This window comes from Trematosphaeria pertusa, assembly GCF_010094035.1.
Source record: "Trematosphaeria pertusa strain CBS 122368 unplaced genomic scaffold BU26scaffold_9, whole genome shotgun sequence".
Classification (NCBI taxonomy): domain Eukaryota; kingdom Fungi; phylum Ascomycota; class Dothideomycetes; order Pleosporales; family Trematosphaeriaceae; genus Trematosphaeria; species Trematosphaeria pertusa.
Genome location: NW_022987220.1, coordinates 1,026,208 through 1,053,495, shown reverse-complemented (window position 1 = coordinate 1,053,495; position 27,288 = coordinate 1,026,208). Strand labels below are relative to the sequence as shown.

General features: G+C 52.9%; 12 protein-coding genes across 12 annotated transcripts; 6 read left to right on the top strand and 6 right to left on the bottom strand.

The window, feature by feature from the left end:
* Nucleotides 1–465: 465 nt before the first annotated feature.
* BU26DRAFT_459651 (uncharacterized protein) lies at nucleotides 466–1,570 on the bottom strand. Its single transcript, XM_033825012.1, has 4 exons — nucleotides 1,319–1,570; nucleotides 1,140–1,265; nucleotides 954–1,084; nucleotides 466–895 (listed from the first exon to the last, which is right to left on the bottom strand). The coding sequence occupies exons 1-4, from the start codon at nucleotides 1,557–1,559 to the stop codon at nucleotides 539–541; spliced, it is 855 nt and encodes a 284-aa protein (XP_033682410.1). The 5' UTR covers nucleotides 1,560–1,570; the 3' UTR covers nucleotides 466–538.
* A 417-nt stretch (nucleotides 1,571–1,987) lies between these two features.
* On the top strand, nucleotides 1,988–2,538 carry BU26DRAFT_520579 (uncharacterized protein). The gene has a single exon (XM_033829323.1). The coding sequence runs from the start codon at nucleotides 1,994–1,996 to the stop codon at nucleotides 2,231–2,233; it is 240 nt and encodes a 79-aa protein (XP_033682409.1). The 5' UTR covers nucleotides 1,988–1,993; the 3' UTR covers nucleotides 2,234–2,538.
* A 548-nt stretch (nucleotides 2,539–3,086) lies between these two features.
* BU26DRAFT_486988 (ABC transporter-like protein) lies at nucleotides 3,087–7,002 on the top strand (the record flags this gene model as incomplete). The annotated part of the gene is made up of 6 exons (XM_033825931.1): nucleotides 3,087–3,910; nucleotides 3,960–4,386; nucleotides 4,436–5,870; nucleotides 5,920–5,994; nucleotides 6,044–6,103; nucleotides 6,158–7,002. The coding sequence occupies 6 exons, from the start codon at nucleotides 3,087–3,089 to the stop codon at nucleotides 7,000–7,002; spliced, it is 3,666 nt and encodes a 1,221-aa protein (XP_033682408.1).
* A 502-nt stretch (nucleotides 7,003–7,504) lies between these two features.
* Nucleotides 7,505–11,698, top strand: BU26DRAFT_347595 (uncharacterized protein). The gene is made up of 5 exons (XM_033822394.1): nucleotides 7,505–7,832; nucleotides 7,889–10,030; nucleotides 10,088–10,427; nucleotides 10,479–11,512; nucleotides 11,573–11,698. The coding sequence occupies exons 1-4, from the start codon at nucleotides 7,658–7,660 to the stop codon at nucleotides 11,470–11,472; spliced, it is 3,651 nt and encodes a 1,216-aa protein (XP_033682407.1). The 5' UTR covers nucleotides 7,505–7,657; the 3' UTR covers nucleotides 11,473–11,512; nucleotides 11,573–11,698.
* On the bottom strand, nucleotides 11,641–12,102 carry BU26DRAFT_566386 (uncharacterized protein; the record flags this gene model as incomplete). The annotated part of the gene is made up of 1 exon (XM_033833514.1): nucleotides 11,641–12,102. The coding sequence occupies one exon, from the start codon at nucleotides 12,100–12,102 to the stop codon at nucleotides 11,641–11,643; it is 462 nt and encodes a 153-aa protein (XP_033682406.1).
* Nucleotides 12,103–12,406: 304 nt separating this feature from the next.
* On the bottom strand, nucleotides 12,407–13,016 carry BU26DRAFT_606354 (uncharacterized protein). Its single transcript, XM_033835663.1, has 2 exons — nucleotides 12,550–13,016; nucleotides 12,407–12,492 (listed from the first exon to the last, which is right to left on the bottom strand). Exon 1 carries the CDS (start codon nucleotides 12,991–12,993, stop codon nucleotides 12,553–12,555), a length of 441 nt encoding a protein of 146 aa, XP_033682405.1. The 5' UTR covers nucleotides 12,994–13,016; the 3' UTR covers nucleotides 12,407–12,492; nucleotides 12,550–12,552.
* Nucleotides 13,017–13,603: 587 nt separating this feature from the next.
* On the top strand, nucleotides 13,604–15,428 carry BU26DRAFT_552157 (uncharacterized protein). The gene is made up of 2 exons (XM_033832139.1): nucleotides 13,604–14,276; nucleotides 14,332–15,428. The coding sequence occupies exons 1-2, from the start codon at nucleotides 14,070–14,072 to the stop codon at nucleotides 15,349–15,351; spliced, it is 1,227 nt and encodes a 408-aa protein (XP_033682404.1). The 5' UTR covers nucleotides 13,604–14,069; the 3' UTR covers nucleotides 15,352–15,428.
* A 1,331-nt stretch (nucleotides 15,429–16,759) lies between these two features.
* Nucleotides 16,760–18,243, top strand: BU26DRAFT_541392 (Zn-dependent exopeptidase). Its single transcript, XM_033831595.1, has 4 exons — nucleotides 16,760–16,810; nucleotides 16,861–17,108; nucleotides 17,162–17,908; nucleotides 17,975–18,243. Exons 2-4 carry the CDS (start codon nucleotides 16,962–16,964, stop codon nucleotides 18,209–18,211), a joined length of 1,131 nt encoding a protein of 376 aa, XP_033682403.1. The 5' UTR covers nucleotides 16,760–16,810; nucleotides 16,861–16,961; the 3' UTR covers nucleotides 18,212–18,243.
* Nucleotides 18,244–18,332: 89 nt separating this feature from the next.
* On the bottom strand, nucleotides 18,333–20,085 carry BU26DRAFT_429854 (amino acid transporter; the record flags this gene model as incomplete). The annotated part of the gene is made up of 4 exons (XM_033823845.1): nucleotides 18,333–18,788; nucleotides 18,840–19,726; nucleotides 19,775–19,846; nucleotides 19,896–20,085. 4 exons carry the CDS (start codon nucleotides 20,083–20,085, stop codon nucleotides 18,333–18,335), a joined length of 1,605 nt encoding a protein of 534 aa, XP_033682402.1.
* Nucleotides 20,086–22,434: 2,349 nt separating this feature from the next.
* On the bottom strand, nucleotides 22,435–23,536 carry BU26DRAFT_520575 (phosphatases II). The gene has a single exon (XM_033829322.1). It carries the CDS (start codon nucleotides 23,354–23,356, stop codon nucleotides 22,754–22,756), a length of 603 nt encoding a protein of 200 aa, XP_033682401.1. The 5' UTR covers nucleotides 23,357–23,536; the 3' UTR covers nucleotides 22,435–22,753.
* A 382-nt stretch (nucleotides 23,537–23,918) lies between these two features.
* Nucleotides 23,919–24,718, top strand: BU26DRAFT_520574 (glutathione S-transferase domain-containing protein). The gene has a single exon (XM_033829321.1). It carries the CDS (start codon nucleotides 23,946–23,948, stop codon nucleotides 24,570–24,572), a length of 627 nt encoding a protein of 208 aa, XP_033682400.1. The 5' UTR covers nucleotides 23,919–23,945; the 3' UTR covers nucleotides 24,573–24,718.
* Nucleotides 24,719–25,031: 313 nt separating this feature from the next.
* On the bottom strand, nucleotides 25,032–27,127 carry BU26DRAFT_347542 (uncharacterized protein). Its single transcript, XM_033822393.1, has 2 exons — nucleotides 26,266–27,127; nucleotides 25,032–26,201 (listed from the first exon to the last, which is right to left on the bottom strand). Exons 1-2 carry the CDS (start codon nucleotides 27,079–27,081, stop codon nucleotides 25,251–25,253), a joined length of 1,767 nt encoding a protein of 588 aa, XP_033682399.1. The 5' UTR covers nucleotides 27,082–27,127; the 3' UTR covers nucleotides 25,032–25,250.
* Nucleotides 27,128–27,288: the final 161 nt, after the last annotated feature.

The following is a 27,288-nucleotide window of genomic DNA, read 5'->3' as shown; positions in this document are numbered from 1 at the left end:
CCCCTGCACCGTCGTCACTCGAATCGCCGTGCACAATCAGATGTCGCAACATACTGCGCCGCACGCACATGCACGCTCTGTACACAAGAAAGTACGGTTCCGGAATATCCCAGCTGTTGGATTTATATTGCGATGCGGCTTATGCTGGGGCTACCCTCCTTCCTGTTTTGTCCCATTGGCTCTGCCGGCTGGCGATCCGGGACCATGGCCTCGGGACTGCGGGCTGTTGGATCCTTGTAAGTGCAATGTGGGATAGCTTCGCGGAGAGAGGGGGTGCGTAGATGGGGGAGTGTTGAGGTGGGAGAACTGTGCCGCAATAAGGACTTGGTGTGTTGAGAGTGAGTGGAGAGTGCGAGGACGAGGGTGAAGAAGACATTGGGGGCGAAGCACGAGGGAGTGAGGGATGTGATATTGGATATGGGGCTCCATGCGTCGACCCTGCACGAAGTTCACAATCCCGTCTCTCCAAATTCAGTAGCAGATGCGAACCACACGCCCACTCTCCCTACAACGAAAACTCCACTGCAACACTCCTCACCTACCCCTCAGCATCCGGCTCAAAAGGCGGCTCCTCAAACTCGACAACCGGCCTATCCGTAGGCCTCAAGATCCACCCATTAGGAAACGCGCGGCCATCGACCTTCAGCTGTGCCGCAATATCCAACAAACGGTCGTAGTTACGGCACTGGTGCTGCACGTTGAAATTCGGTTTCGGCGCGTAGTGGTTCTTGATCCAGTTGTACGTGACGAGGTTCGCGTCGGCGTCGCACATGAGCTTCTGGCGCAGCATGTCGGCGCAGTGGTCCAAGTGGGCGTGCCATTCGTCGGGGTGGTCGAGCGACATGGCGTGCTGGGAGGTGTAGTACGAGGGGTAGGTGTTCTCCCATAGAGACCTCTACGGTATTTTGTTAGCATGGGGGAAAGTGGTGGGATCTTCCTGGAGGAGAACTTACAACGCAGTGGATTAGGTGGATGCCTTCGAAGACCGCCATGTAGCCGCCGCCGGCTGAGGCAGGGACTTTTGCGGCGTGTTTGGAGGCGTTGAGTGTCGCGTATACGTCTTCTGGGATGCTGATCACGCCCACTGTGTAGAAGGAAGTCAGCATCAAGGTTTCAAACTAGGAAGAGCGGAAGCATACGCGGTGTGATCGAGTCCCAAGCCTCGTCGACGGCTTTAGACGGCGGTCCTTTGAAAGGCGATGCATATTCGAGGTTGCCGTGGAAGCGCACGGAATTGATCGGTGCATGTTCGCCTACGATGGGAACTTGAATAGGCGTGGTAAGTAGCGAGCCTACTGCTGTTCAGGGCGTTACTTACACCAAGTCTCTGGGCATTGCTTTGTGGTTGATCGCGCTGATAGGAAGAAAGCTATCGACGCTGAAAGCAAAAGAACATGAACGATCCAGGGAAGGAGTCGTCTCCAGGAGGCAAGACGAGTAGGTTTTTGTCCGCGTGATGAGATGAAGCCTTCGAGGAGAGGGTCGTCCGGGGTTGCTGCCTCGTCAGGCTCGTCTTGACCATGCTTGAATAGATGCTGTTCGAAAGACATTGAAGGCATTCTGGTCTGAGACACCTAAAGTGATGTTCAGATTGAGAACTGTAGCTAAACGCTGTGGAAAAGGGGCCCGATACCCCGACAGCTCACACTTGGGAGCCTATTCCAGAACATGCAGCAACAATATCTTTGCAACATACATCTTCCAAGGTATGCGCCGCGACACACATACGACGTCGTACATCTGCACCCAGGATGGTTGGTCCAAGCAAGGATTGATGCACCTCATCTAACGTCGGTATCCGAGCCCACGCACACAAAGCAGAATACCTACAGCCATGCAGACCCACGGCGCGGTTTGCGGCCCAGCGCAGAAACGGGTCGATAGCCTTCTATTTAACGGCGGCGGATTTTCTCCCCAGAGCTCTTCCATCTACGCGCTCATCCCGACAACGGCCTGCTCCCCAGTCGAACGTCACGAGAACACCGACGACAAAATGCAGCTCAAGATTATCGCCTTGGCAATTCTGCCTTTCGCTCTTGCTGCGCCCATGGTCGCTAAGGGTAGGAAGAGCATCCGTGATCCAGTTTGCCCAGCTGACGATTGCGCAGTTGATATCCGCGACACTGCGCCTGCGCCTGCTGCGGATGCGAACCTCGTCGCGAAAGCTCCTGTTCAGGATGTCGACTCTGCGCTCATCAAGTACATGGAGGACGTTATCGAGGAACGCAACTGAGAGATGGAGAGCGGGAGCACCAATTGAAGGGTGTGTTTGGCGGTTGGAAATGGAAGGCAGCTCTTTCGCCACGCTGTTTGCTCCATGGGGATCGTTCGTTCCTGGGTAACACAGTTCCCGATGATTACTGGCTCGTTAATCTAATGGTTGCGACGTACGGATGCTTGTGGAATGCTTTGCGTGACTGTGCCAAGCGTGGAGGACCTCCGTACTCTTATCATTGTAGAACACGCTGGAGGCTTGACTCTCTCAAGCGTGAAAGATCAGCGATATGCTGCGACGTGGAGTATGCCCTTTGCTGCGGCGAAGCTGGCAATCCGCAATATAGATTATATTCCTATGCAAGTGAGCCGGAACCCTGCAACCCTCGCGCGCTGCGCACCTCCCTCTTTGATTCATTCAATGATACAGCCTGCTGGAATCTAGTTAGCTTGAAAACCCCGCTCCTGGAAGGGGAAAGGCTCACACTGTATTTTGCTAAAGTTAGCAGGATATAGATGGTGAAGAGCTTTACTTAGCGGTGCGACACCCGGCGTGCAAGTGCCACCATTACCGCTGCACCGGGACCGCCCCACTGATAGCGACTTCGGGAATCAAAGCTGAGATATGTTCCGGCAGCGCCACTAGCAGCCTTCTTCTAAGCCATTCCGTATTCCTCCTGGCCGGGCGACATTCTGTGGCTCTTGCGAGCACCTTCCTCCAACCAAGGCGCTTTGACTCGGCCCACTCTTTCTAATCAGCCATGGCGTCCGAAAAGATCTACTTTCATGAAGAGCAGCGTCCGGAGGAGGAAGAAGAAGGAGATGAATTCACCGAACTGGCACCCCCTCGAGCGTCTCAATGGAAGCGCGTCATGCGTTCACAGGCCATCACCATCACCCTTCAGGTCCTGGGTGGGTTCGCAGCCGCCGGCGCTGGGACGGCGCGTCCCTTGATGGCCGTCCTCTTCGGCGACTTAGTCAATCTGTATAACAGCAAGAGAGGGGATGAGGGACTGGCGCATTTGAAGCACGAAATCAACAGCAAGGTCCTTCTACTTCTGTTCGTCTTCATCGGGCAATGGATTCTCGTGTGCGCATACGGCATTCTGTTCTCTATTGCGGCGATGCGTTACACTATGCGGATGCGGGCGCTGTACCTCAAGGCCGTCGTGTCCCAGGATATCGAGCAGGTCTCCGAATCGAATGCGGCCACCGACCTATCCGTGAATGCTAGCGTCATTGAGGACGCGCTTGCGGAGAAATTTGGAACGATCCTGCAGGCGGCGTCAACGGTCATAACTTCAATGGTTATCGCCTTCTACTGGAGCTGGCGGCTCACACTGGGCTTGGTTTTCGTGATCGTGGTCCTGATACTGAAGGATGTCATCACTGCGACGATCGATGCCAGGCTGGAACGGCGCATCCAAGCTGTTGAAGCGGAAGCAACGATGCTGGCCGAGGAGTGTATCAGCGGCATCCGCACGGTGACCGCATGCCGGGCGAGCTCGAAGTTTGCGAGTCGTTATGCAGACATCCTGGACAAGGCTAAGAAGACCGCATTCCTGAAAAGCCCTGTTGTGGCATCTCAGTACGCCATCACATACTTTGCCGTCTTGTCCGCTTACGCATTGGCTTTCTGGTACGGAACGCGATTGTTGAGGAAAGGAGAAATCGACAGTGGCGGAGCCATTTGCATGTAAGTTCACCCTGCGACCTTTAGGGGGCCTGCTGACGTGGAATCTAAGCGTCCTTATCTCCTTGAATACCGGCATGAATGCACTGCGGCTACTTCTGCCACTGTACGGCGTTGTATCCAAGGCTAGAGCTGCGCACTCATCGCTGAAATCGGTGATGAACACGCAAGCGAGACTGGATCCTTTCTCGAAGGAGGGAACGCCCCTCAATGCGTTATATTCACGCATTGAGTTCCATGACGTAGACTTCGCGTATCCAAGTCGTCCGACCGTGAAAGTACTCAACAAGCTCAATCTCACATTTGGGGCAGGAAAAATTACCGCAGTGATCGGTCCCAGTGGTTGTGGCAAAAGCTCAATCGTCGCTCTGCTAGAACGCTTCTACAATGCATCTTCTGGTCACATCAGAATCAATGGAGCGGGAATCGAAAGCTACAACGTGAAGTCGCTCCGGAGCAATGTCAGAGTTGTGCAACAAGTATGTCCCGACCGACGTTGTGTTGCTCATTCACTAACTTCTGATTTAGGATGCAGTGCTATTCAATGACACCATCTTTAACAATATTGCCCATGGCCTAATCGGTAGTCCGTACAATGACTTGTCCGACAGAGAGAAACGCAGGCTCGTTATAAAAGTTTGCAAGGATATGCAGGCCCATGACTTTATCTCTCAATTGCCGGACCGCTATGATACGATCGTTGGCAACCGTGGCAGCCTTCTCAGTGGCGGTCAGCGACAGCGCATTGCGATAGCACGCGCTATTATCTCGAATCCTGTCATACTCATTTTCGACGAGGCGACATCGGCTCTGGATGCCGACTCTGAACGCCTTGTGCAAGCCGCCATTGACAGAGTCTCTCGAGGCAGAACTACGATCATCATAGCCCACAAGCTTGCAACGGTGAAGCGCGCCGACCGGATAGTGCTGATGAAAGACGGTTCTGTGTCTGAAGAAGGCACGCACGAATCCCTGCTCCGGACGAGCGATGCCTATGTCAAGAGCTGGATGGCGCAAAACCTGGCCGCTGAAGAACGCTCGACGGAAAATCAACGATTCTCCGATGGGTCTCGCACATCCGACTCAGTGGCTTCTAGCGCGGAAAAGTTCAAGGAGTACCCAGAAAAGGAACCGCAGAGCGTTCAAGAGGACGATGCAGTTATCGACATGACACAGGATCACCCGATATCCTTCTTTCACTCTGTCCGATACATTGTTTCGGGAAGCAGAGCACTGCAATATGTCTGCGCCGCAAGCATGATCGTGTGCGTCATCACCGGAGCCATCTATCCCCTACAAGCGATCATTTTCGGCAACGATGTTGTCTCGTTCCAAATGCCCGAGTCGGATATGGTGCGATCCATCAACTTCTGGTCTCTTATGTTCTTCGTCCTTGCGCTGGTCTCCCTGTTTGCCTTCTTTGCCCTTGGGTCCCTCTCTTCCATAGCAGGAACCATCACTTCACGTGTGCATCGCGAGAAATACTTCCGTGGACTCATCGCACAACCTATGGCTTTCTTTGAGAAGACCACGCACACGCCTGGCTTCCTAGTAACGGGTCTTTCGTCACACCCCAGTCACCTCCAAGGGTTCGTCGTTATCCTAAGCTCGCTTGCCGTCACTACAGTCAACTTGAGCTCGGTTTCTGTGCTCGGCCTTATCGTTTCCTGGCGATTCGCTCTAGTAGCTATCTTTGGAGCCGTCCCAATCATCTCCATAGCTGGCTTCCTGCGCATACAATCCCAGTCAAGGAAGAGCCGAAGCCTATCAGACCCGCTCTTAGATAGTGCACAGTATGCGGCGGAGGTGATCGGGAATATTCGAACGGTATCTTCCTTCGCCATGGAGGCTGAGGTGTGCAGCATGATGGCCCGGAAGATGAATATGTCGCTGCGGCCGTTCTACAAGAACACATTTGTTACTATGCCACTTTTTGCGTTTTCGCATAGTGGCAATATGTTAGGTAAGATGAGGTGTTTTTCGAAAACGTGGCTTTGGCTTACTTGGAACAGGAGTTACATTTTCTTTTTGGTATGCCGGGACTCTTCTCGTGCAGCACAAGATAAGTGCATTGGACTTGTGGATTAGTAGGTTGCTCCTTGGAGAATAGTATTGACCCCACTAACCTTTTTGCAGTCTATTTCGGGATAGTCACTGGCGCTGAAGCGACTAGTGAGTTCTTTGCTAGCGCAAATAGTAAGACACCCTCCTTAAAGCCTTGAAACTTCTCTCGTTAACACCGAATATCAGGCATCATCCACGCCCGTTCGTCCTGTAGTCGAATATCTAGCATCTCTTCCGCATCAACCAATCGGACAACCAGCCCCAAGCCCCTACAATCCGAAAAACCAGTCTCCAGCTCCATAACCTTCGACCGTGTCTCCTTCTCCTACCCCAACGTCCCCGATAACCCCATTCTACACGAAATATCCTTCCAGGTGCCGCATGGCCAAACCATCGCCATCGTCGGGCCCTCGGGCTCTGGCAAGTCCACCATCATCTCTCTGCTCGAGCGCTTCTACCAGCCAAGTCTCGGCCAGATCCGCATCGGCGGCGTCCCCCTAGGCGACACAGACATCGACACGTATCGCGACCACGTCTCGCTCGTGTCGCAGGACACGCAGCTCTTCAAGGGCACCGTGCGCGACAACATCCTGCTCGGCGTCCCCACAGGCGAGGAATCCGAAGAAACGATGTTGAAAGCGGCGCGGGAAGCGCACATCCACGACTTCATAGCCAGTCTACCCGAAGGTTACGACACGCCATGCGGACACAAGGGCTCCTTGTTTAGCGGCGGGCAGCGCCAGCGTCTTGCGATTGCGCGCGCCCTGGTGCGGAATCCGAGTATACTTCTGCTAGATGAGGCGACGAGCGCGCTGGATACGGAGAGCGAAGGAGAGGTCAAGAAGGCGCTGCGCAATGCGAGTGTAGGGCGCACGACGGTGGCGGTTGCGCACCGTCTGAGCACTATTCGCGATGCGGATTGTATATACGTCCTTGCGGGGGGACGCATTGTGGAGCGGGGGACGCATGGGGAGTTGTCGAGGGCGAGGGGCGTGTATTGGGGGATGTGTCAGAGGCAGGATATAGATTAGATTAGATTGAAAGCTTGATATCATGATGTTTAACAGTTGATGGTGTTGGGGAGACGGCATGTCGTGGGAGCCGGCCACCTCGATGCAGACTAGTGCGGGCGCTAAATCAGACTTCATCGCCTCTCACGACGTTCTCGTCCGTCATGTCCTCCCCGAGTTCAGCATGATTTCGCACTTTCACTGTCTCCACCCTATCGAAGCCCATTGGTCGCCTGGGGCTTTCACCGCCTCTACCGACGATGGAGGATGCGCGTTTCCGTGGCCAGACGCGTCGACGCGATGCGGGCTCCCGCGATGCCAGCACTTCACGTCAGGGCTCCCGAACGTCCTCAAGATATGTTTATCATGAATGCCACGAATCATTTTCGTCTTTGGGCTCCTGTCTGAGTAATATCGTTGGGCATACCTCCGAAAATCCGGACAGAACACTAGGAGCTTTCGCTTTGACTTGCGGAAGCGAGTTCGAGAATGAGAGTGAGAATGAGAGTGAAAGTGGAAGTGGAAGTGAAAGCGAATGCATCGGGCCGAAAGCGGGTACGCGAAAGCACTCACCGCTATCTGCAGTCTTGGAAGATAAGGGCAAACAAATTCCACGACGTGAGCTACTTCTCTACTCCACTCTTCTCGTCCACTCCTTCGGACAAGAACCTTCAGGATGTCGCTGAAGACCGCCCATTTGCATCCATTGTCATTCCTCTACCCCGTGGGGAACACGCCAGCTGTCTGCTTCACGCAGACACTTCCTCCAGATAAGAATGCTTCGCTGCTCCTCCTTGGATGTGGTGACGTTCGCAGCATTCTGTTCACGGCATACGCGGGGATTGGACTAGGTGCGCCCAATAATCGATGCCTTACCCTGCAGTCCACTCACAGATGATTTCTTTAGGCGACCGTAAGCTGGACTACACTTGCTGCGACCTTGAGGCTGAGATTATTGCCCGCAACATTCTGATTCTTTCCCTGATTCTCGACAACTCTAACGGCGACAACGACCGATTAATCTGGAACATCTACTATCATGTCTTTGTTGACAAGGAGTCCTTGGAGCTGCTGCGGAAACAGTCTGGAAAGCTCTTGGGTCATGCGGCCTCCGTTGACGAATGGCAGAATGGCCCCTATGGATCCACCATTCGCTTCTGCGACACGATCACCTTCGACCGAGTGCTCCGTTTGTGGAAGTTCTATTCGATTGACTCAACGCACAAGGAGGAATATAAGAAACAGCAGCAGATGCTAAAGTTTCAATGGAAGGCAGTACAAGCGCTCCGACGCGAGAAAATTGGGGTTAATGGAGTTGTACTGGACAACCTCCGTGCTACCTTTCCCGTTCGCACCCTGGATGCCTTTAACAATACCGTGGAGCAGTACAAAGCATTCTGGCAGAGCGGTACTATGATCAAGGATAAAAAAGTGCTGCGCACTATGACTTTCGCCAACCCGATGTTCGCCTGCTTGCGGAGCGGTCTAATGCTGCACTACGGCATCGATCCGCTCGGAGGCTTTCACCTTGCGCCTGTATATGCGAGGCTCTCAGACGAGTCGTCTTTGAACTTCGGGAACAGCGCTGTTAATGCCGCAATGGGCCAATTCTCGGCTTGGTCGAACGCTTTTCGAACATCTCGTCACCAAATAGCCCTTCGCTTCGTCAATGCGGATGCGATCGCTTTCTGCAACGTTCTACAGCATCACCGAGTACATGGCGAGACTGCAACAGCAAACTGGTACCGCACCAACTCCGAATACAGCGCCCTAGTCCTCGATACCACGGACTATGGAAACGATGGACAAGCGCCGATGTCCTTCCACGTCATCGACACCTCGAATTTGGTGGACCACATTGGCAGCTTAAACATTCTTGCGGCTTGTTCTCCCTTGCTCTTTAAGCAACCCACTTCGGTACTTCGAACCGAGATGCTTCTTCCACGAGAGGCCAACATCATGGAGACGGCCGAGCTGCTCCTTTGTGGCGACCTACCCAGCACAGCTCTCCTCTTTGGTCTAAAGCCCATTCAGTACTGGACCAATGCGAACGCAACGTGGAGGGTGACCGACTACCTGCTGCAGTCATCGGATCCACATGCTGATGCCTTACGAAAAATCATGTCGAGAGAAGTCATCTTATGGAAGCCTTTGGAGATTCCGGGTCTGCATTACGACGCTCCAAATCTGGCCAAGTTCCTGTACGGAATCTACATCGAGATGTTCCAGGATGAGAGCTGGGGGCGCAAGTTCTCGGTGTTGGGCATGCAAATGAGCCGCGTCGTTGATAAGTTTAAGCAGTTCGACCTCTACACCCGCGCCAGTTTATCAACCGTATTGTGTACAATCCGGCGGTCGGGGGTGGTCGAGTGGCCCAAGTTCATCCTTACGTTCCTCGATTTGGTTCTTAGCGACCAGGAACTCAACATGGGCGCCCACTATTTCCAGTCCCTGGTTGTTCATGCGCATATTTTGGGCCTTTGCAACGTGCAGCAGTCTCCATGGTTCAGTCCCACCTCTTTCCTGCATGACCTGGCAAAAGGGCCGTTTCGCCGCTGGAAGGATGTGCCGCCGGTCGTCTGCGTGACGCTTTCCGTGCCTCATAGCGCACTGGCGCCATTCCAGTCAAAAAACGTAGGAAGCCGAATCTGCCATCTCGGGCTACGGTCGTCAATCACTCCCAAAGAGAACTTCTTCCCAGACATCCAGCTTGGTTTCGGAACGGTCACGGATAGCGGCACGGCATTCACCAATGACTACTCCATTCGTATATCAGACGATGAGAGGGGTTGGGAGGGTACGGATCCGCTGCTCATCTCAGCTCTTGTTCCCGTCGCCTTTCTCGTAGAGTATGGAGACCCTGCGTGCAATGTCCTCTTTGCGCTCAAGAGTACACTGACGACGACTATGTTCGTTCCTTCCCTTGGTCTGGATCTTGTGCTTCACAAGTCTACAGTTGGGCAGACCGATGTCTTTGTCACCAAGCATCGACCGAATATGGGTGGTAATATCTCCATCGATTGCGCCATGGTGCCCAAGGAGACAACCGGTAAGCTAGCCCATGCTCAAATAACCACTACTGGGACAGCCCTAATTGAGGGACTAGGCGAGGCCCTCGCCGTCCAGGTACGCCCTTCCTTCAACGACGCTGCGACCAAAATCATGGCTCTGCAAGCCCACTACGACCTTCTCTCAACCGATCTTAAAACATGCTTGCGTGATGGAGCAACTATCGAGTTCGTGCTTCCAGAGCCTTTCATTCTCGTTCTCAAGATCGGTGGCCGGGTCGTGCACAAGATGGAACTGTCATTACCATTGAACGAAGAAAAGGGGAAAGGCAAGATTGCGCGAAAGTCGTCTTGGGTCGAATACTCTGCTCCTCTGGTTGGGCTAAATGGCTTGGCTGCTCGACCTGATATGATGTTTCCCATTCACATGGATAGCAGGTATGTACTCGTTTGCTATGTTGAGTTTCGAGACTAAATAACGGTTGGTAGCGGAGCCTTGCTCGATCACCTTCACTACCTTACGCCAAACGTCCTTCCAACTTTGCAAATTGGCAAGGTCAGTCGACATGCCGACTGGCTCGTTGCACATATTTCGCCACTCACGACGATGTCCCATTCCGAGACAATGGTGTACAATAACTGCATGGCTTTGAAGCTCTCAAATAAGCCCGGACGTCTCGGGCTCAAAGAATCCCTCTGCAGCATTTTCATGCACGTTCTTGGACTTCAAGGCCTTGTGCAGACCACCGTGTTTAGACTTCATGGCCAGTCGCGGGACATTGCACACTTCTATGTCGATAACCTTCGTATGGATCTCCACAACCAAACGGTCTTCTTGGATGCTGCCCTCGTACCACTCTCGTCGGATATACTTGCGGGCTTCAATGAGGGGTCCAAAAAACTCGACAATCACACAGCTGCCGTCATCAAGTTGGATGATGACGAGGTACCCTTCTGGAAGCATCTGATCCCTGCCTCTGCCGAGCGCTGTCGCCAATGGAAGCATAAGGCCACCTGCGAGTATGGGTCTGAAGGCAAAATGCCCCTCTCTACAGATCTGGACAAGCCGTTCGTATGCAGCTGTGGACTCGGAGTCTTTCCCCAAGGATACCTCAAAGGCATGAAGAATTTCCACCGCGTGGCCAAGTACGCCATCCGCGTGGCAATTCCAGTCGTCTTCTCTTCGCCCATCAGCCCAGATGAGGCGCCCAACGCTCCGCGTCCCTCGCCCTCTAACCCGCCGAAGGCTCCTCACAAGGCACATGGGAAAAGCCGCGCGGTTCCGCGTATTGCCGATTTGGATGCGAAGAAGAACGCTTGCTTCGAGTGCGGTGCGAAGAAGGCTAAGAATGGGGCAGCGTTGATGAAGTGTGCGAGGTGCAAGTTTGCGCAGTACTGCTCTGCTGAATGCCAAAAGGCGAATTGGGTTGAGGAGCACAGGATCATCTGCAAGCAGTTGCTAGATTTAAGCAAGGGCGACTAGAAGCTTAGAGTCTCTGCGTTAGGCCCTATCCCTCCATCCAGTATGTAGACATCAGCTGCTTTCCCAGCTTCGTAAATGATATTCTAAACCATTTGCTTAGCCACTAGCCCTTCTACATGGGGCACAAGTCCATACAGTGTGGTACCACTCCTGGTAGTAGTTATACGCCTATTCCCATTCGTTGATATGTCCCGTAGAGTAGTGGAACATCCCACCCTGTCTCGACCATCTCTTCTGCGGCTCATCATCTGCATCGGTCTCATTCACCAACGTATATTTCTTGTACCATGGCTTCTCGGAGCCGAGGACCATGTTGTGTGAGACCCGGAGCACACCGGGATCGTAGCGGATGATATTGTGCATGGTGTCTTCGTCGATCTTCACGCCGTACATGTTTAGGCGGTTTTTGACATCGAACTTTTTGGCTTTGGCGGAGAGGTCGAAGCCGATGAAGTCATAGTGCTCTTCGAGGGTGTAGCCGGGATTGAGCTCGACGGTGTATTCGTCTTTCAGTAGCGGCTCACGGGCAGTGCCTCCTTTATGGTAGGGGCAAGGGGTTGATCGCTCCTGACTAGGCAAGGCGCTACTCAGTGTTGTGCCGAATGCGACTAAAGGCAAGAGGGCTTTCATAGTTGGTGTGAAGTACCACACCTGATAATACTTTGTTGAATAAGAAAAAGGTCTTGTGAAAAGAGAGTATAGCTGAGCGAAGGACGGAGGTCGCAGTAAACAATAACGTGAGTGACTCCCACAGCTTTATAACCATTTCGATGTCCATAAGAAGAGGACAGCTCATCAAGTTGCACTGAAGACAATGAGCTGGGCGAAGTGGTGAGTATTCTAGCAGGAGCGGAGGATTCTTGAGATGGTTGATGGAAGCAACTCTGCCTTGTAACTACATTGCCTTACAACCATGAAAACTTCGTCGTAGCTCCCACGCTTACGATGAAAAAGGGCCAGCAGCCTCTGCCCAAGACGACCTCTGCCCTAGAGATCACGTGTTGCCGAGCACAGTTTGACCTGGTCCGTGATCAGTACATCAGTCTCAACATATCCGCAAACTTGGTCACGATTTACCTGCTATGTCCTAACAGGACGCTCGCGGCTTGGCCCTTTTTCAGGCACACAGAAAACTTCCTTGACGCCACTATCCGCTCTGATATCATCCAAGACCTCATCGCCAACACCCGTACATGGGTACCCAATTGAGTCCGGAAACACATGCTTGAGGACTTTGACCTCATACTCGTCCATATCCCTTCCGATATTGCGGCAATGATCTTCGAAAGAGTAACCTGGAGATAGCTCCACAATGTACTCCCCCTTGATGACATCACCAAGCGATCCATCACTGTATCTTAGCGGGGCTCTGTAGGGCTCTTGTGACGCGTCCGAGGCGGTGGCCAACACTTGTTGCTCAAGGTTTGGTTGGTACATGGTGGCTGTGCTGGCGATGATGCACAAAAGAAGCGCTGCGTGCGATAGTCTCGAGAAGAAGAGTACCATCGTTGAGAGTGGCATACGTTGCGGGATGTAGTTGTCCTACTTGAAAGGATGCGTGGTGAGTGATGCAGGGCAATGGGGCGTGTTGCTGCGGTGCGGCACGGTTCGTGAATGCGCCTTGTTCTTCGCGAGTCGCGCGAGTGGGAATGCACCTTTGGCCTGACAATCCGGACACACAGAATTTCCCGTCTATGGTTGGATACCGCGCTCTGGTAGCGAGGGCAAGCTAAAGGAAGCTTTCGAGGGAACCCTAAGCTTCGTGGCGTCGTTCGAAGCTCCTCCCCAGCTGAAACGGGCTAACAAACTTTGCTAGGGTGCCATGCATTTCTCAGCCCTGTCCAACCGCACAATTTTGGAGGAGTTCCGCGAGATTTATCCTTTACTAGCGTTCGATTTTACCCTTTTTCGCGGTCAACTCCGCGGCTGTCCCGTGCTCATCGAAATCGTCGCGATCCTGCACCCCGCACGGAGTGATGATCATCCTCTTGTGTCAAACGATCCGGGCCTCGTATTCTATGCGGCTATTCCCGCCGAGGAATAGCCTATGGTTCAGGAACTATGCATCGAAGAGCCGACTGATCTTCCTACAAAGCGAAAATTTTCAGCATTTGTCCACCTCGTCACACACCTTCTACGCCTCATCGCACGATTTTTACGTGTGCTCAACGCGCGGTCGCGATGGATAAGGTACCAGATTCCTTCGTTAAACTAGTCTGGAGGCTTCATGCAAAAGTCGGTAGCATCTTGAGTTAAGGTTCGCCCTACTGCACGTCAACCCTTGTCCCGGGGTAAGGACAGGCATGTGCGCTCGGATGACTCTCTGCTTGTTATCATCATTGGTTTGGATAATTGGCCAAAACACTCGGTAGCGAAGATGCGGTCCAGAATCGGTCCACGAGCGTGCTCGCAATGCACGGTGTCTTGACCCAGGAGTCGGGTGACGAAGATTTGGACGGGGCGTGCGTTGCTTGCTTGTCCATGCAGGATCTAAAGAGGGGCCACCGCCGCCTGTGTCTCTGATTATCGTTCACTTCCTCCACTGCTTTTACGAACGGTCGTTTTCGGTCGTTTTGATTGCTAGACTTCTCTAGAAAATGAGTTCCGCCGGCCAAGGTCCTCCGTCCGCCGACCAGATACCAGCGGTCCCGTCGGATCTCGCAACGCATTATGCCCATGTGTTCGCCGGCATCTGCATCACGCTGGTCGTCATGGCCACGATCATTTTCAGTGCCCGAGTATGGACGAGATGCTATCCAATATTCCGAATGGCAGCGGATGACTACGTGTGTGCATTCGCATATGTGAGTATCCTGTTGTCGGGCCGGACACATCCAGGCTGATTGTTGAACGATGCAGGCTTTCGTTCTCATCGACTCGGCTCTATACCTTCGCACCGTCAGCTGGGTCTTCACTGGTACCAGAGAAACCCTGACATTGGCCGACATCGAGGACGCCTTCTTCTATGCCATCATCGGACAGCCATTCTGGGCGTGGTCCATGGCCGCAATCAAGTGTTCCGTCGCGCTGATGCTGTTACGCCTCGAGCAGAATGCGACATGGCGCCGCTTTCTGTGGGCCATGATAATCCTGCAGGTCGCGCTGGCCATGTACAATATGTTGACACAACTCCTTCAATGCGTACCGTTGAAGAAAGCTTGGGACTTGCTGGGAATTGTAGAGGGGAAATGCTGGTCCACCGGCGCTGTTCGAGCCAGCTCCATCGCAGTACAAGTCTTCCACATTCTCACCGACTGGATCTTCGCACTTCTACCGATATCGTTTCTGCGCAAGGTTCAGCGCCCACTCCGCGAGCGCATCATCATCGGCATCCTCATGGCACTGGGTATTTTTGCAGGTGTGGCATCGGTAGTCAAGATTGTGGCTCTCGCCAACTTCGGTAAATCAGATGACCCGACGGCCGAGAGCATCCAGATCGGCATGTGGTCCTGCATTGAGGAGCTCGTCGCTTTCGTCGCTGCATGTGTACCTTGCCTACGTGCACCGTTCCAGCGCGTCCTTGAACACTTCGGCCTCGCGTCATCGCATCATCCTTCTACTTACGGTCGCGCATATGGTCAGATGTATGGCGGGTCGGGGCCTCAGAAGCATACAAGGGGTAAAAGAAGTCAAACTGCGATAGGTTCAGGGATCCGGATGAATAGCCTGAAGGGCGCAGATGCTCATTCGGAGGAGCATATCTTAACCAGAACTGGCGAGGATGTGAAGGGTGGGGAGATATGGTGCACGACCGAGGTTCGGCTTGAAGAGGAGGAGGAGGATGGCAACCAGACAGGGAAGACCGGACGTGGTGAAGGCGGACCGAATGCAAGTTGGAGTGACGAGAGTGCCACGATGAAGGATATTAGGAGACATTGAGGGCAATGCACCAAGGGCATTGCTAATTTGGGACGGCGTCGGTTTTACTATCGCATATATACCCGCATACGCAGGAGTCGCTATGAGTTTTTTGGGATGAGGGCTTCGGGGCTAGGCACCTTATTAGAATGGCTATCATTGCTTGGGTCCCCTCTGCTTCACGTCTGCTTTCACGACTCCACATCATTACACCGTATGCCGTACACTCTGATTCCGTTTGCTACATAGGTTCTGACGACCCAGACACTCGATTGCTGGCCGTGCGACCCAAACTCTCCGCCACTGTCGCAAACACCCAAGACGTAGCCTCCTAAACAAGTACGTTGTCGCAGGCTGCACACAACCCATCATCATCACCCCCATCATCTTAGTGCCAACATCAACCACGACCCACTCACACATCAACAAGCCCCCCAGTCTTTCGCACTTCTATTCCCAACTATGAGCAACGCTTGCTACATCTGTGGTACCAAGCACAGCGGATCGCCCTCCTGGGATTGCGGTCGAGGCACTTTCGCGCGTCCGTCGTTCTCGAAGCCGACTTGCAAGTCGAACGACATCATCGCGAACACCGTTGCATACGTTGTTCCAGAACATGACGCGTCTAAGAAGAGTATATCCAAAAAGGCGGTTAGGAAGACCACATCCAGGAAGAGCGTCTCCAAGTAGAGCGTAACCAAGAGGGGCTTATTAAGTGACCAAGCTGGAACTAGCACCGGCAGGCCTGCACGTTCAGCGGGAAGGTTCATTATGGAGAAGCGAGCCGCGTTTGAGAGCGGGAAAAGAGACTGGTCATTTTATTCTTCTCCCAAAGAGTGTGAGGTATGGCTATGAGGGATAGCTGGAATACACACATTCGCCGTACCTGCGGCTTCGAGCTGATAGTCCATCCACGAGTTGGATTTGCTTGACTCATGTCCGTGTGACGCATTTCCAGATGGCTTCAAATTATACAGGTTCCGCTAGTCACGTGGTCTTCTTCTTCACTGTAGCGGTTCCCCATCCTTCTAATCTCGCGTGTCTCGGCAAAGTTTTCATTTTAGGCTATTCAAATTGTCGTGGTATGATCTGTTGCCTTTTTATTGTTGTCCAAAGCTCTTTCCTCTCTGTCTTCTGGTCGGACCGCTTCCTCATCACGGTTTGGATGGGACGGGACGAAGCATACACAGTGCTATAATATCTGCGCGCATCAACACCAGATGCGAATTGCTTCTTTCAGTAAGTACACCGCCAAGATAAGATCCTTCCTGGCAAGGTATCTTTATTGGGGGTAATCCTGGTAAGAAGCGAATACCCAAAGAGGCAGCTCGCCACTCGCGCCAATATGCGTAATCTTATAACCTTCCTATTAATGGACGCGCACATGGCGATCTGCGCAACTTCATCGACTAGAGCGTTTCGCCCTATACTCGGCACCACAAGTCACAAGGCTGCGACATTCCGAGGTCCTGATAGACTGGTACGAAAGGAATTACGGAAGGAGTGGAGTTACACTGACTCGGTGCGCAGCGCAGGATCTGGAGTATGAAGGTGTATAAAAATGGCGACTTGCCCATTAAAACAAGACTCATTTTCCTTGTGACTGCAAGTTTAGTAGTTTGGCTATCGTCATGAAGTTGACAGTTTTCACAGCGTTGGCTGCCTCGGCGGCAGCGCTGAACATCCCGAAACGCGATGCGCAGACACTATATACCATCGAACTCGCGCCGGGACAAACTCAACAAGTGACTCAGGAAGAGAAGTGGGCGTTGCGAGCCGTAAGCCACCATCTCTTTCCTATTCTCACCTAGCTCCATTAACACACCGATAGCAAGGCAAAAACTTCATCGACATCACGAACCACCCAACCCTCAACGTCGCCTCAACAAACGAACAAGCAGCCAACGTAACCTTCCCATCCTCAATAACCCACCAAGAAGCCGTAAAGACCCTCCTCTCGCACCTAAGCACCTCCAACCTCGAAGCAAACCTCAAGCCCTTCACCGAGTTCCAAAACCGCTTCTACAACTCCACATACGGCGCGCAATCCTCAGCCTGGCTGCTCTCCACGGTCCAAGACATCATTTCAGAAAGCGGCGCCGCCGGCGCATCAGCAGCCGCTTTTGCGCATGACTGGGCCCAGACCTCGGTGATTGCGACAATCCCCGGAAACTCCAGGAAGATTATTGTCCTAGGCGCGCATCAAGATTCGATTAATCAGCAGGGCAACGATGTAGTCGAGGATCGCGCGCCAGGCGCCGATGACGATGGGTCGGGCAGCATTACGATTCTGGAAGCGATGCGTGTACTTCTCTCCGACCCTGACATTGCTGCTGGGAAAGCGCCGAATACTGTCGAGTTCCACTGGTATAGTGCAGAAGAGGAGGGGCTGTTGGGGAGCCAGGATATTTTTGAGAAGTACAAGGAGGAGCAGAAAGATGTGAAGGCGATGTTGCAGCAGGATATGACTGGGTATGTGGAAGGCACGCTGAACGCTGGGAAGCCGGAGCAAGTTGGCGTTATTACGGATTACGTTGACACCGGGCTTGTGGAATTTATCAAAAAAGTAGTTACGGAGGTGCGTCTCTTCCTCGCCTCCTTGTCCAATTCGTAGTCATGACTCCACGGAAGCTAACGAGAACAGTACTGCGACATTCCGTACGTTGAAACAGAGTGCGGATACGCGTGCTCGGACCATGCTTCTTCATCGAAAGCCGGGTATCCTTCCAGCTTTGTTTTCGAAAGCGAGTTCGGGGATCACAGTCCGTTCATACACACGGCGAGAGATACACTGGACACGGTCAGCTATGAGCATATGCTGCAGCATGCTAAGTTGACGGTCGGATTCGCGTATGAGCTTGCGTACGCTTCGGATCTGTAACGATCGCCAATTGCGTACTGCGACGACAGTAGATAAACTAGAAGATAGAATAGAACTAGGGACACAGTAATATTGTACATATCGTCCAGTCTCCCTTTGCTGTATCTCCCGCTGCGACTACCTATTCATACTTTGTGTATACCTTCACATATCGGATATGCTCCGCTCCCTGCTCATCTTCATGTCTCTCGGTCTCAATTTTGTACCCGCCTATCTTCGGCCAAATTTTCGTCCAGCAGACCCAGTAAACTATACCCAGCAATAAGACGCCAACTCCGACAACCGGAAATACGTAGTACGGGTATCCTTCCGCGTTCCAGTCGCCGTCTGGAGGAATGAATGGTACGATCGCGAGAAATATGTTGGCTAGCAGGTACAGCACGGAGATGGGAAGATACGTGTGCCACGGCGAGGCCCAACGCTCACGTTTCGAGTAGTGCAGGTAGATGAGGCCGGCGACGACGAAGCCATTGATCCATGCGCCCGGGTAGGTGTACAGATCAACGATGAAGTTGTAGGCTGGACCGGCAGGCGGCGCAACGAGGACGACGACAGTAATGAGCCAGTGAAGGAAGAGCTAAGTAACAAATCAGATCAATCTGTGGGGAGACCCTTTAAAAGCACTTACCGCGGTAGCAGGAGCATTGAAGGGCTTATTACTCGCCCAAAACCGACTCCAGGGTAGCAGTCCTTCTTTTGCGAATTCCTGGTTCAACCTTGCATGCGCAAAGCTTACTGCGAGCACATTTCCCAAGTTACTCAGCGCTACGAAAGCGGGCAAGCTCCTCGCACCCGCGTTATCACCGAATACATTCTTGAAGAAGAGGCCTGCGACGATGACCTCGCTCTTCGCGAGCTCCGACTTCGGAATCGCAGCAAAATAAGCGACATTAGCAAGGACATAGAGGATAGTGACACCGCCAACGGCAAGAGGCGCCGCGATTGCGAGTGTCTTCTTGGGGTTTTTGATCTCGCCTAGAACGTAGTTCGCGTTCTCCCAGCCTTTGTATGAGTAAACGATGCGCAGAAGCGCGGTCGAGTATGCGTAAGCGCCTCCGCCGCCATAGCCATCGCCCTCCTCAAGCCTAAACGCGTTGTCGAAGTTATGAGGTTCAGGGACTTTGAGATGCCCAGCAAGAGCAGCGAAGCCGGAGAATACAATGAAGACCAGGATGACGACTTTGAAGACTCCGAGAACGTTGAAGAGCCGGATACCCCATTTCGGCAATGTGGAGTGGAGCACTACGGCGAACGTAATGCATGCTATCGCGATGCCGCGCGCAGCCCATCCATCAGGCGCGGTGGAACCAGAGGCGTAGAGTACGTAGCGCCCGAAAGCCAGGCTGTTGCCCGAGGAGAATCCCAGAAGCAGCATCTGCGCAGCTAACATGCACGTAGCGACATACTTTGGGTGGCGGTATACGCGTTCTAGGTAGTTCTTCTCGCCTCCCGAGCGAGGGATAGCAAGGCCAAATTCCAGGAAGACGGACAGGCCAGCGAAAGTAAGAATGCCGCCTGCACATACGATCAGAAGAAAGCCATACATGGTGTCAAGTAACATACCTATTACCCATAAAAACAAGCACACGCCGACCGATCCAGTCGCCGCGAAGATTCCAGAGGGTGTAGAGAAAACTGAGATGAATGTAAGCCATGGCCGCCATGTGAGTTGTGATGGACGTACTGCCGGTGCCGATCATCTTATTCAAGATGAGGAAGACGGATCCGGTAATCCCAAGCTTCCTAGAGTCATCGTAGGCATATGTTTTTTCCTCTTCAACGACGGCATTATCGTAATGAGGTAGGTGCGTCGATCCATCATTGTCGACAGGCCGTGGGGTCTTGTCGATATCTGGGTCGAATTTCTCGGCCATCGTGATGTTCAAGGTGCACCTTGAAAGTTGTATGCCACAATGGACGTCCGTTTAAGGTTGCGACCTCTCCAGATCCCGGAAAAGAGTAATGCAAATGCGCACCAAATGAATGGTCGAGATGCTGGCTGGCTCGAACAGCGCGATCCATCCTCATATAGTACCCCTCACGCACCCCTCAGAAGGCGACCGGTGCTTTGGTACGGCCCTGTAATGCCCAGCCTTTCGCGTCATCGTCGTCCACACTTGCGTCTCTGGCCTTGGGTTACATGAGAATCGAATGCTCACCCCCAGGAGTAAAGGTATCGAGCTGCTGAGTGGTCGAGCGCAATCAGGAGAGGAAGGTGTGGCCACGGTTTAAGTAAAAATTTCTGTGTGAGGAGGCTTAGCGCGATGTCGTGATGCGAATGCGCGATGGCGTCGTTGGGAGTTGTGGCTAATGTGCGCTGGGCGTGATCACCGCCCCGCTCGAGCTTGGAAGTCTTGTGAGCTACAAGTCAGCCTGCGAATGAGAGCAGGAAGCCATTAGCACCGTAATTAGGAACAGAAGGTGAAAGTTTGGGGCGGAATGTGGGACGAATAGTGGAAGTTGTAACCCGCTCACGTGCTTGAAGACTCAGCTTTTCTGCCTGGAGAAAGCGGAAATACTGGCCCACTTAACAATCGCAATTTATTGGGAAGATTTAGCTATGGGGCGAAAGAAGATTAACCTCAGATGCAATAGCCTCGAAAAGTCGTTTCCCTGTAGGTTCACGATATGGCGCTAAGATCAATGCGGTAAGGGAAGCGCACACTCAGACCTCAAATCCTGCTGTGCCGTTCCTCCCCGTCTCTAGAACACAACATTTCATCGATCCACGTCTGTAAACGCGCTTCTTTTGTACCTATTCTTCCGTACGTTGAGTGCTTTACTCTCCCTCCCTTGCCTATCTTCCAATGTCTACGTCTTTCTGTCTCGTATGCTCATCGTTCAAGGGTCTTTGTAACAACTCAAGCGCCGCACCTTGACCCGAAAGCGGCACGCACATTTGAAGTCTTTTGTCGCCTCTTGACTGCCTGGATTGAGCGACTTCAGTCGTCTCATAGGCCTCTGCTGTTCGTTTTTGTGAAGTAAGTGAAGCCGGTAATCGAGAGCCGGATATGGTCGAATGAAGCGGTGCCGGTGTATCACCTATTTCACTATTTTCCCTTCTCAGTGTTAGTATAGCAGTCTTTCTCTTACTTGTGAGGCTTGATGTTCGCTCCTATTATTTTACCGATCTTTTCTCGGGTTGAACATACCGTGTGCCCCATCTATTATATCTCACCCTTATCCACGCTGTCCCTGAGCTTCCAAGCCCGAAGCATCTTTAATACAAGAGATGGAGGCAAAGGCCTATGTTCTTGAAGTACGGGCTGCGAGCCATTACGAATTGGAGTGTATGGAGATGCGGGGAATTGCTATAGTGCCTACCAGCGACCGCGTCGAACGCAACACCACCGACGGCTTCCCGCCCTAGGATGTCTAAGCACGAGAATAACAAAAGCCTCCGAGAGGAACGCGAGTCCTGGGATCGCCTGCCGATGCAAAATAAAGACACAATTGAGCAATGCGGACGATAAGGGACACGCTAGGGTGGGAGGTCATACCGTCTACCCTTAGCTTTCATCTCATCTCCTACCGAACGTCCAGCCCCGCTATGCATGCGCCAAACATTCGAAACTCGCGCTCCTTCCTCCTCAACGCCTGCCCCGCGCGCAAATACGTCACGCACAGCCTCACGCGCGCACTCTCTCCCCTCGCCAGCCTCACCCACAAACCACACAAAAATATTTTCTATTACTATGGGACGCGAATTATTTTTGGTGTATATAATTAAATTAAATCTGCAAAACTTTCATTATAAGCAAGGCTGGCGGAGCGGCTCGTACTGATGGGATCGAAAAAAGTCCTGATCCCGGGGTTCGAGTTCTGGGCTTGTCATGAGTATTTCTACTCTGACTTGATAACCCGCACAATGTTCCTGCTTAAAATAGGCACCAAAACAAAAAAGTTCTTCGGGAACTTTCAGCTGACCTGATCGATTGTGGAATTCCTCTATAATCGCTTATCAGGGTTTCTGTTTTGCTTCTCTAATCGCACTTTTCTTTTTACTCTTTTTCTTGCCCTTGGCTTTTCTTTTGAGTGAAGAGGGCAGAGGGCAGCGCTTTTTGCTGCTGTACATTAGGTGAGAAGGACATGGCATATAGTGATGAGCTCTTCTTACACATAAGGACCTTGGCGAGGACAAGAGAGACTGCCAGTCGAGACCTCTTTGGCACGCATACATGCATTACTAAATACGTGGAGATTTAGAGAGACATAATTCAACGCGTTACATTTGAATCTCACTTTCCGCGCACTAGCATATGGATTTTGTGGTGCAGGGTGGCCTTCCCTTGCAGAGCGTCGATGCGCGCATGCATTGTAGAGCACTGTCTTTTGCTATACAGTGCAATTTGCGCCACGTTCCGTTGCCGGCGGTACAGTCAGAGCCACCATAGGCACCACCCAAAACATGGCCACCCCTCCGAAGGATTGATCGCCCTGCCTCGCCTCATCTTCCTTCTGTCCCTTACTCGCACAGCTCATGCATGCGCCTGACGCGTCAGCCATTCGCGCTATATTTCTCTGCCTTGCCATAACGCCATCTCACAGCTTCGCTACCGCCCTGTCCTCCTCTTTCCCTCTGGCCTCCCACTCCCACCACTCCCCCATAAACCTATTCCTCTCCCACCCCTCATACACCCTCCTCTTCTCCTCCTGCTCATCTAGCTTCAGCATCCTCTCCCAAACCGCCAACTGCTCCCTAAACCCAACATTCGGCTCGCAAACCGGCCTCCCTTCGCACAGCTGCTCCAGCGCCGTCGCTGGGCCGAGCTGATACTTCCACATCAAATACGCCACCACCAGCGCCGCACTCCTACTTTTGCCCATCGCGCAGTGAACAAACACACCTCCTCCATTGCTCAATGCAGCATCAACATACGCGTTTGTCGCCGAGAAGTGCCGAAGCAGGTTTTCGTTCGGATGGTCATCCGCGCGGATGTGGAAATGTTTCAGGTGCGCGAACTTCTCCTGCAGCAACGGGTCGTAGTCTATCACGGACAGAACGTGTGTTATCCCCGCCGCTTTTATGAGGTCGGTTTGGTAGAGTGCGTAGAGGCCGCCGATGAAGAGGTTCCCCGCGCGCGGGACGCGGTCGACCCAGCCCATGAGCGTGTATGCGGAGCTGCCGTGGAGGAGATAGGACATGCAGGGTCACTAGGATAGCAAGAAGATGCGAGCGGTTTGTGAGAGGAGGAATGAGTATCGGTCTAACAAGAAGCGCGGTGGGAACAATGTAGCAGAGGAAATGCCGAGGTTGGCGATGAAGAATTACCGAAAGCGGATTTGATTGGTCAGACTGAACCCGCTTCGAGCATTCAATAGTGTAATGGGTAATGATGTAGGGACAGTGCGTGATATGAACTTATGGTGTATGTTATGCGTAGTTCCCGCGATACGCAAGAGACGATTCTACTTTAGTACGATCACGTGACGTGTGTATCTTCCTAGGTTGGCTCTTGGGGCCCTACTGCTTCCGTTTACGCTCGGGGCCAAAGCGCGATCGTAGCCCGCTCACAAGAACCCTACTTAGCGTGCAAATAGGCCTTTATGTGTAGTCATGTTGTCTTGACCCCCGTTAATAGTGTACCATTTGCTCGACGCGCTCATGCATAGGGCGTGCATAGGATTGTGATTACTAAACTTCAACTCCAGCAGCCCCTAAAGATACAAAAGCACCCGCACCCAGCACCCGGTAGTTTGCGCCAAAGACACCGGAGTTTCCGACTTCGCAACAATGCATCTCTACGACTCCACCATCCCTTCGGGCAACGCCTACAAAGTCCAACTCCTCCTCGCACACCTCAAAATCTCCTACCAAACGACCAGTCTTAATATCGTCGCGACACCCTCCGAAACGCGCACCGAAAGCTTCCTCAAGCTGAACCCCAACGGGCGCATCCCCGTGCTCGTCTTGGACGACGGCACGCCTCTTGCTGAGTCCAACGCTATCCTCTTCTACCTCGCTGAGGAAACTCCCTTCCTACCATCCGATCGACTAGCCCGGGCCCAAGTTCTGCAATGGCTCTTCTTCGAGCAATATTCGCATGAGCCGTACCTCGCGGTGTGGAAGTTCCAGACGTACTGGGGTGACATTTCTCGGCTCGCCGAGTCGGAGGTGAAGAAGTTGAAGGAGAAGGGCCAGGCGGCTATCGATGTGATGGAGAGGCATTTAGAGGGACGGGAGTGGTTTGTGAGCGAGCAGTTTAGCATTGCGGATGTGGCGTTGTATGCGTATACGTGTGCGGCGGAGGCGGTGGGGTTTAGTGTGGGTGAAAACGTGAGGGCGTGGTTGGCGAGGGTAGAAAGCGTGGAGGGACATGTGCGGATTAGAAAGGATCCAACGGGGAAGTGCCCGTTGTAGGTGATGATATTGACTCTTTGATCGTATACCTTTCCTTCAAGTCTGCCACGAGATTGCCTCGCATACGCGTGGCAGAAGAGCACCGTGCCAGTCTTTCTCGCTCTCTTCGATCAGTAACAGATAGTAATAGATCTCTGATGGAGCGACCCAATCAAGATGGCAAGCACGGTACGGGCTTCTGTCCAGGAGCATCCTGGCTGTGGGTGTCGGCTGCCTTTCGCCGATTTGATACCTAGACATAGTCGAAAGGATGGCACCGCGCTACTACCGGCCGTAGGGGTATAGGGCATTGTGACGTTCGCTGCAGAATTTTCCGGCGAGCGCGGTCATCGTCTCCCGTGGCTTCCCTTTCTTTGTGCTATCGTACTGTGGGCCCATTATGGCCTTCTCAAGCGTCCTCTCACGACGACGTCGTTCGCTTACATCCGGGGCAGAGTAGCTCAAATGGATGAAGCAATCCTTTAACGGGCCCAAGCGACGGAGCGCAAGGGCTACTCTTTCGTACCAAGCCCATGCCGTTAGAGGGACCGGTCTCCAAAATCCATAGCCGTCGTACCAGTTCCGATAGCCACCCGATGACATATTGAGCACGAATGTCAAGTTGGGGATGTTCTGCAAGACATGGAAGGTATGCAATCAGCATACCTCTTTAAAGTGCGATCTTGGAAACTTCGTATCTTAGTTAAGCCTTTCTGTGCAGCGTAGAACACTACCTAAGTAGCGATTTAAGCAACAGCAGATACTGTGGGCTAAGACACGCAGGATTGTACTCGGCGGACTTACCATGGCGTGCTTCATCATGTCCAGAGTATCGAGGTAGTCGAACCAGGTACGCGTTCTTGGGTGTAAGTAGTCGGGTTCCGGGGTAGGCAGAATCCACTCAAGCCATTGAATGTACTGCAGGGCGTTACGTGCGAGCGAAGACAGATACAAGGAAAGCTCTACGCTAGACATGTTTGAGACGCCCTCGGGAGGCCCCCCGCCATAGATCCCGATGTCGTGCCTCGTACGGCTGCTGAAAGGTGTGACGAAGAAGCGGTTCCGGGAGTAGTAAGTAGCGATAGCGTCTTGTCTAACCTGCCTGCTGACGGAGAAGAGCGGGTGGCGGGTGCAATGGCAAATGCATGTCGTGGAGTGAACCGAGCCGTTGATGGAGCAAAAACACATCTTAGTGGAGTAGACTGGCCTACACGTCTCGCAACAGAGTGGGCCCACTATCCTGGAAGAGTGATTTTCAATCGGATAGTAATGCCGCTCCCACGCCCTGTAGGGGCGGGGCTCGCATATGCACCCACCGATGTCTTTCAACGCGTCTAGCCCATAGTCTCTGATACAATTGCAACAGTCTCTAGCGTAGCTGTGCTTCATCTGATTCCATGGGGGCAATGACATCTGAGGCCTCCATTGAACGTCTTCGCTCGATACTAGGTCTGTGTAATCAAGTATAAGAAGTCGAATTTCAGCGGGGAGGTTCAGATAGCGGAATCCAGGAGCAGAGTCAACTTGAGTGAGTTTCCGAATGGTGCGATCAATGATTTGCTCCGTTTGTTCGCTATGTGTATCCGTAAGGCCAGACAAAGTTGTCAGTCGAACATGGGGAGGGTCATCCCGTGAGTGTATCTCCGCAGGCTGCATTCAGATATATCAGACCCTGACCAAAGAACAAGCTACAGAAATTGGCGGCGATACTTACCATCTTCAGGTCCTTGAATCCCCCGAAGGTCCAGATGCCGCAATCTCTCAAGACCGGGAGCTGCGACAATGGCGCTAGCACAGCATTGAGACCGTCTTGATCTGCGAACCGAAATATCAAGAATAGGCTAAGTTGGTTCGGTGGGACGAATTGCACCAAGCGTTCAATCGCTTGTCGGAAGTCCTGCAGCACGGCGCGCCCAGCTTTGCTATTGATGTCCAGAGGCTGGGGCAGCCTCTTGTCAATGGTGTTGGCGTCATCGCACCAGGAGTACTCGTAATCGGTGTCCAGTTTCAGCGTTAGGCATTTCAAGGCCGCTAGTGCTTTCCCGTTCATCTGTTTCAGCCTCTTGAGCCTGTTGGGGCAACCTTGGCGGACGGTAAACGTATTCGATCCGTATACGAGCTCTTGCACTTCTCTGGATATCTCCTTGCACACAAACAACAAAGAGTAGCCGGCAGAACACTTGCGACAGCGGTCCTGCATGTCGGGCGTGTCGTCTTCCCGATCCAGCACCCATATCTCGTCTTCGCCGAAGAGGGCGTCGCCCGCGTTCAGTCTTCGGAGCGTGCCGGCTTCGGCCTCATGGCGGCATCGAAAGCGCACAGCAAATGCCGTATCTGGATATGCATTGCGAGGATAGGCGACAAGATTGGAAAAGTTCAGATCGATCGTCTGGCCCGTAAGGCCAAGGTATTCGTATACCTGTCTTCGAACATTTGGAGGGAGATGGAGGAAGGTGAGCCCCGGGCGAGGCCGGCGCCGAGGGCGCAATACTGTGAAGTATGTCTCTAGTCGAGTCTGGCGCATCTTCATCCTCGGTGGATTGCGAAAAGCCCTGTCGGTGGATGGAGTTGCGGGACATGTGCGGGGAACGGAGAGCTCCCATCACCCTGCAGGGATGTCTCCTGCGTCTTGGCACGCTAAATAAGCGAGGCTCTTAAATTCGCACAACAGGCGCAAAACTATCGACGACAACCTCACGAAAGCGAATTCCAGAACATCACCCGCTGTCCTACTCTC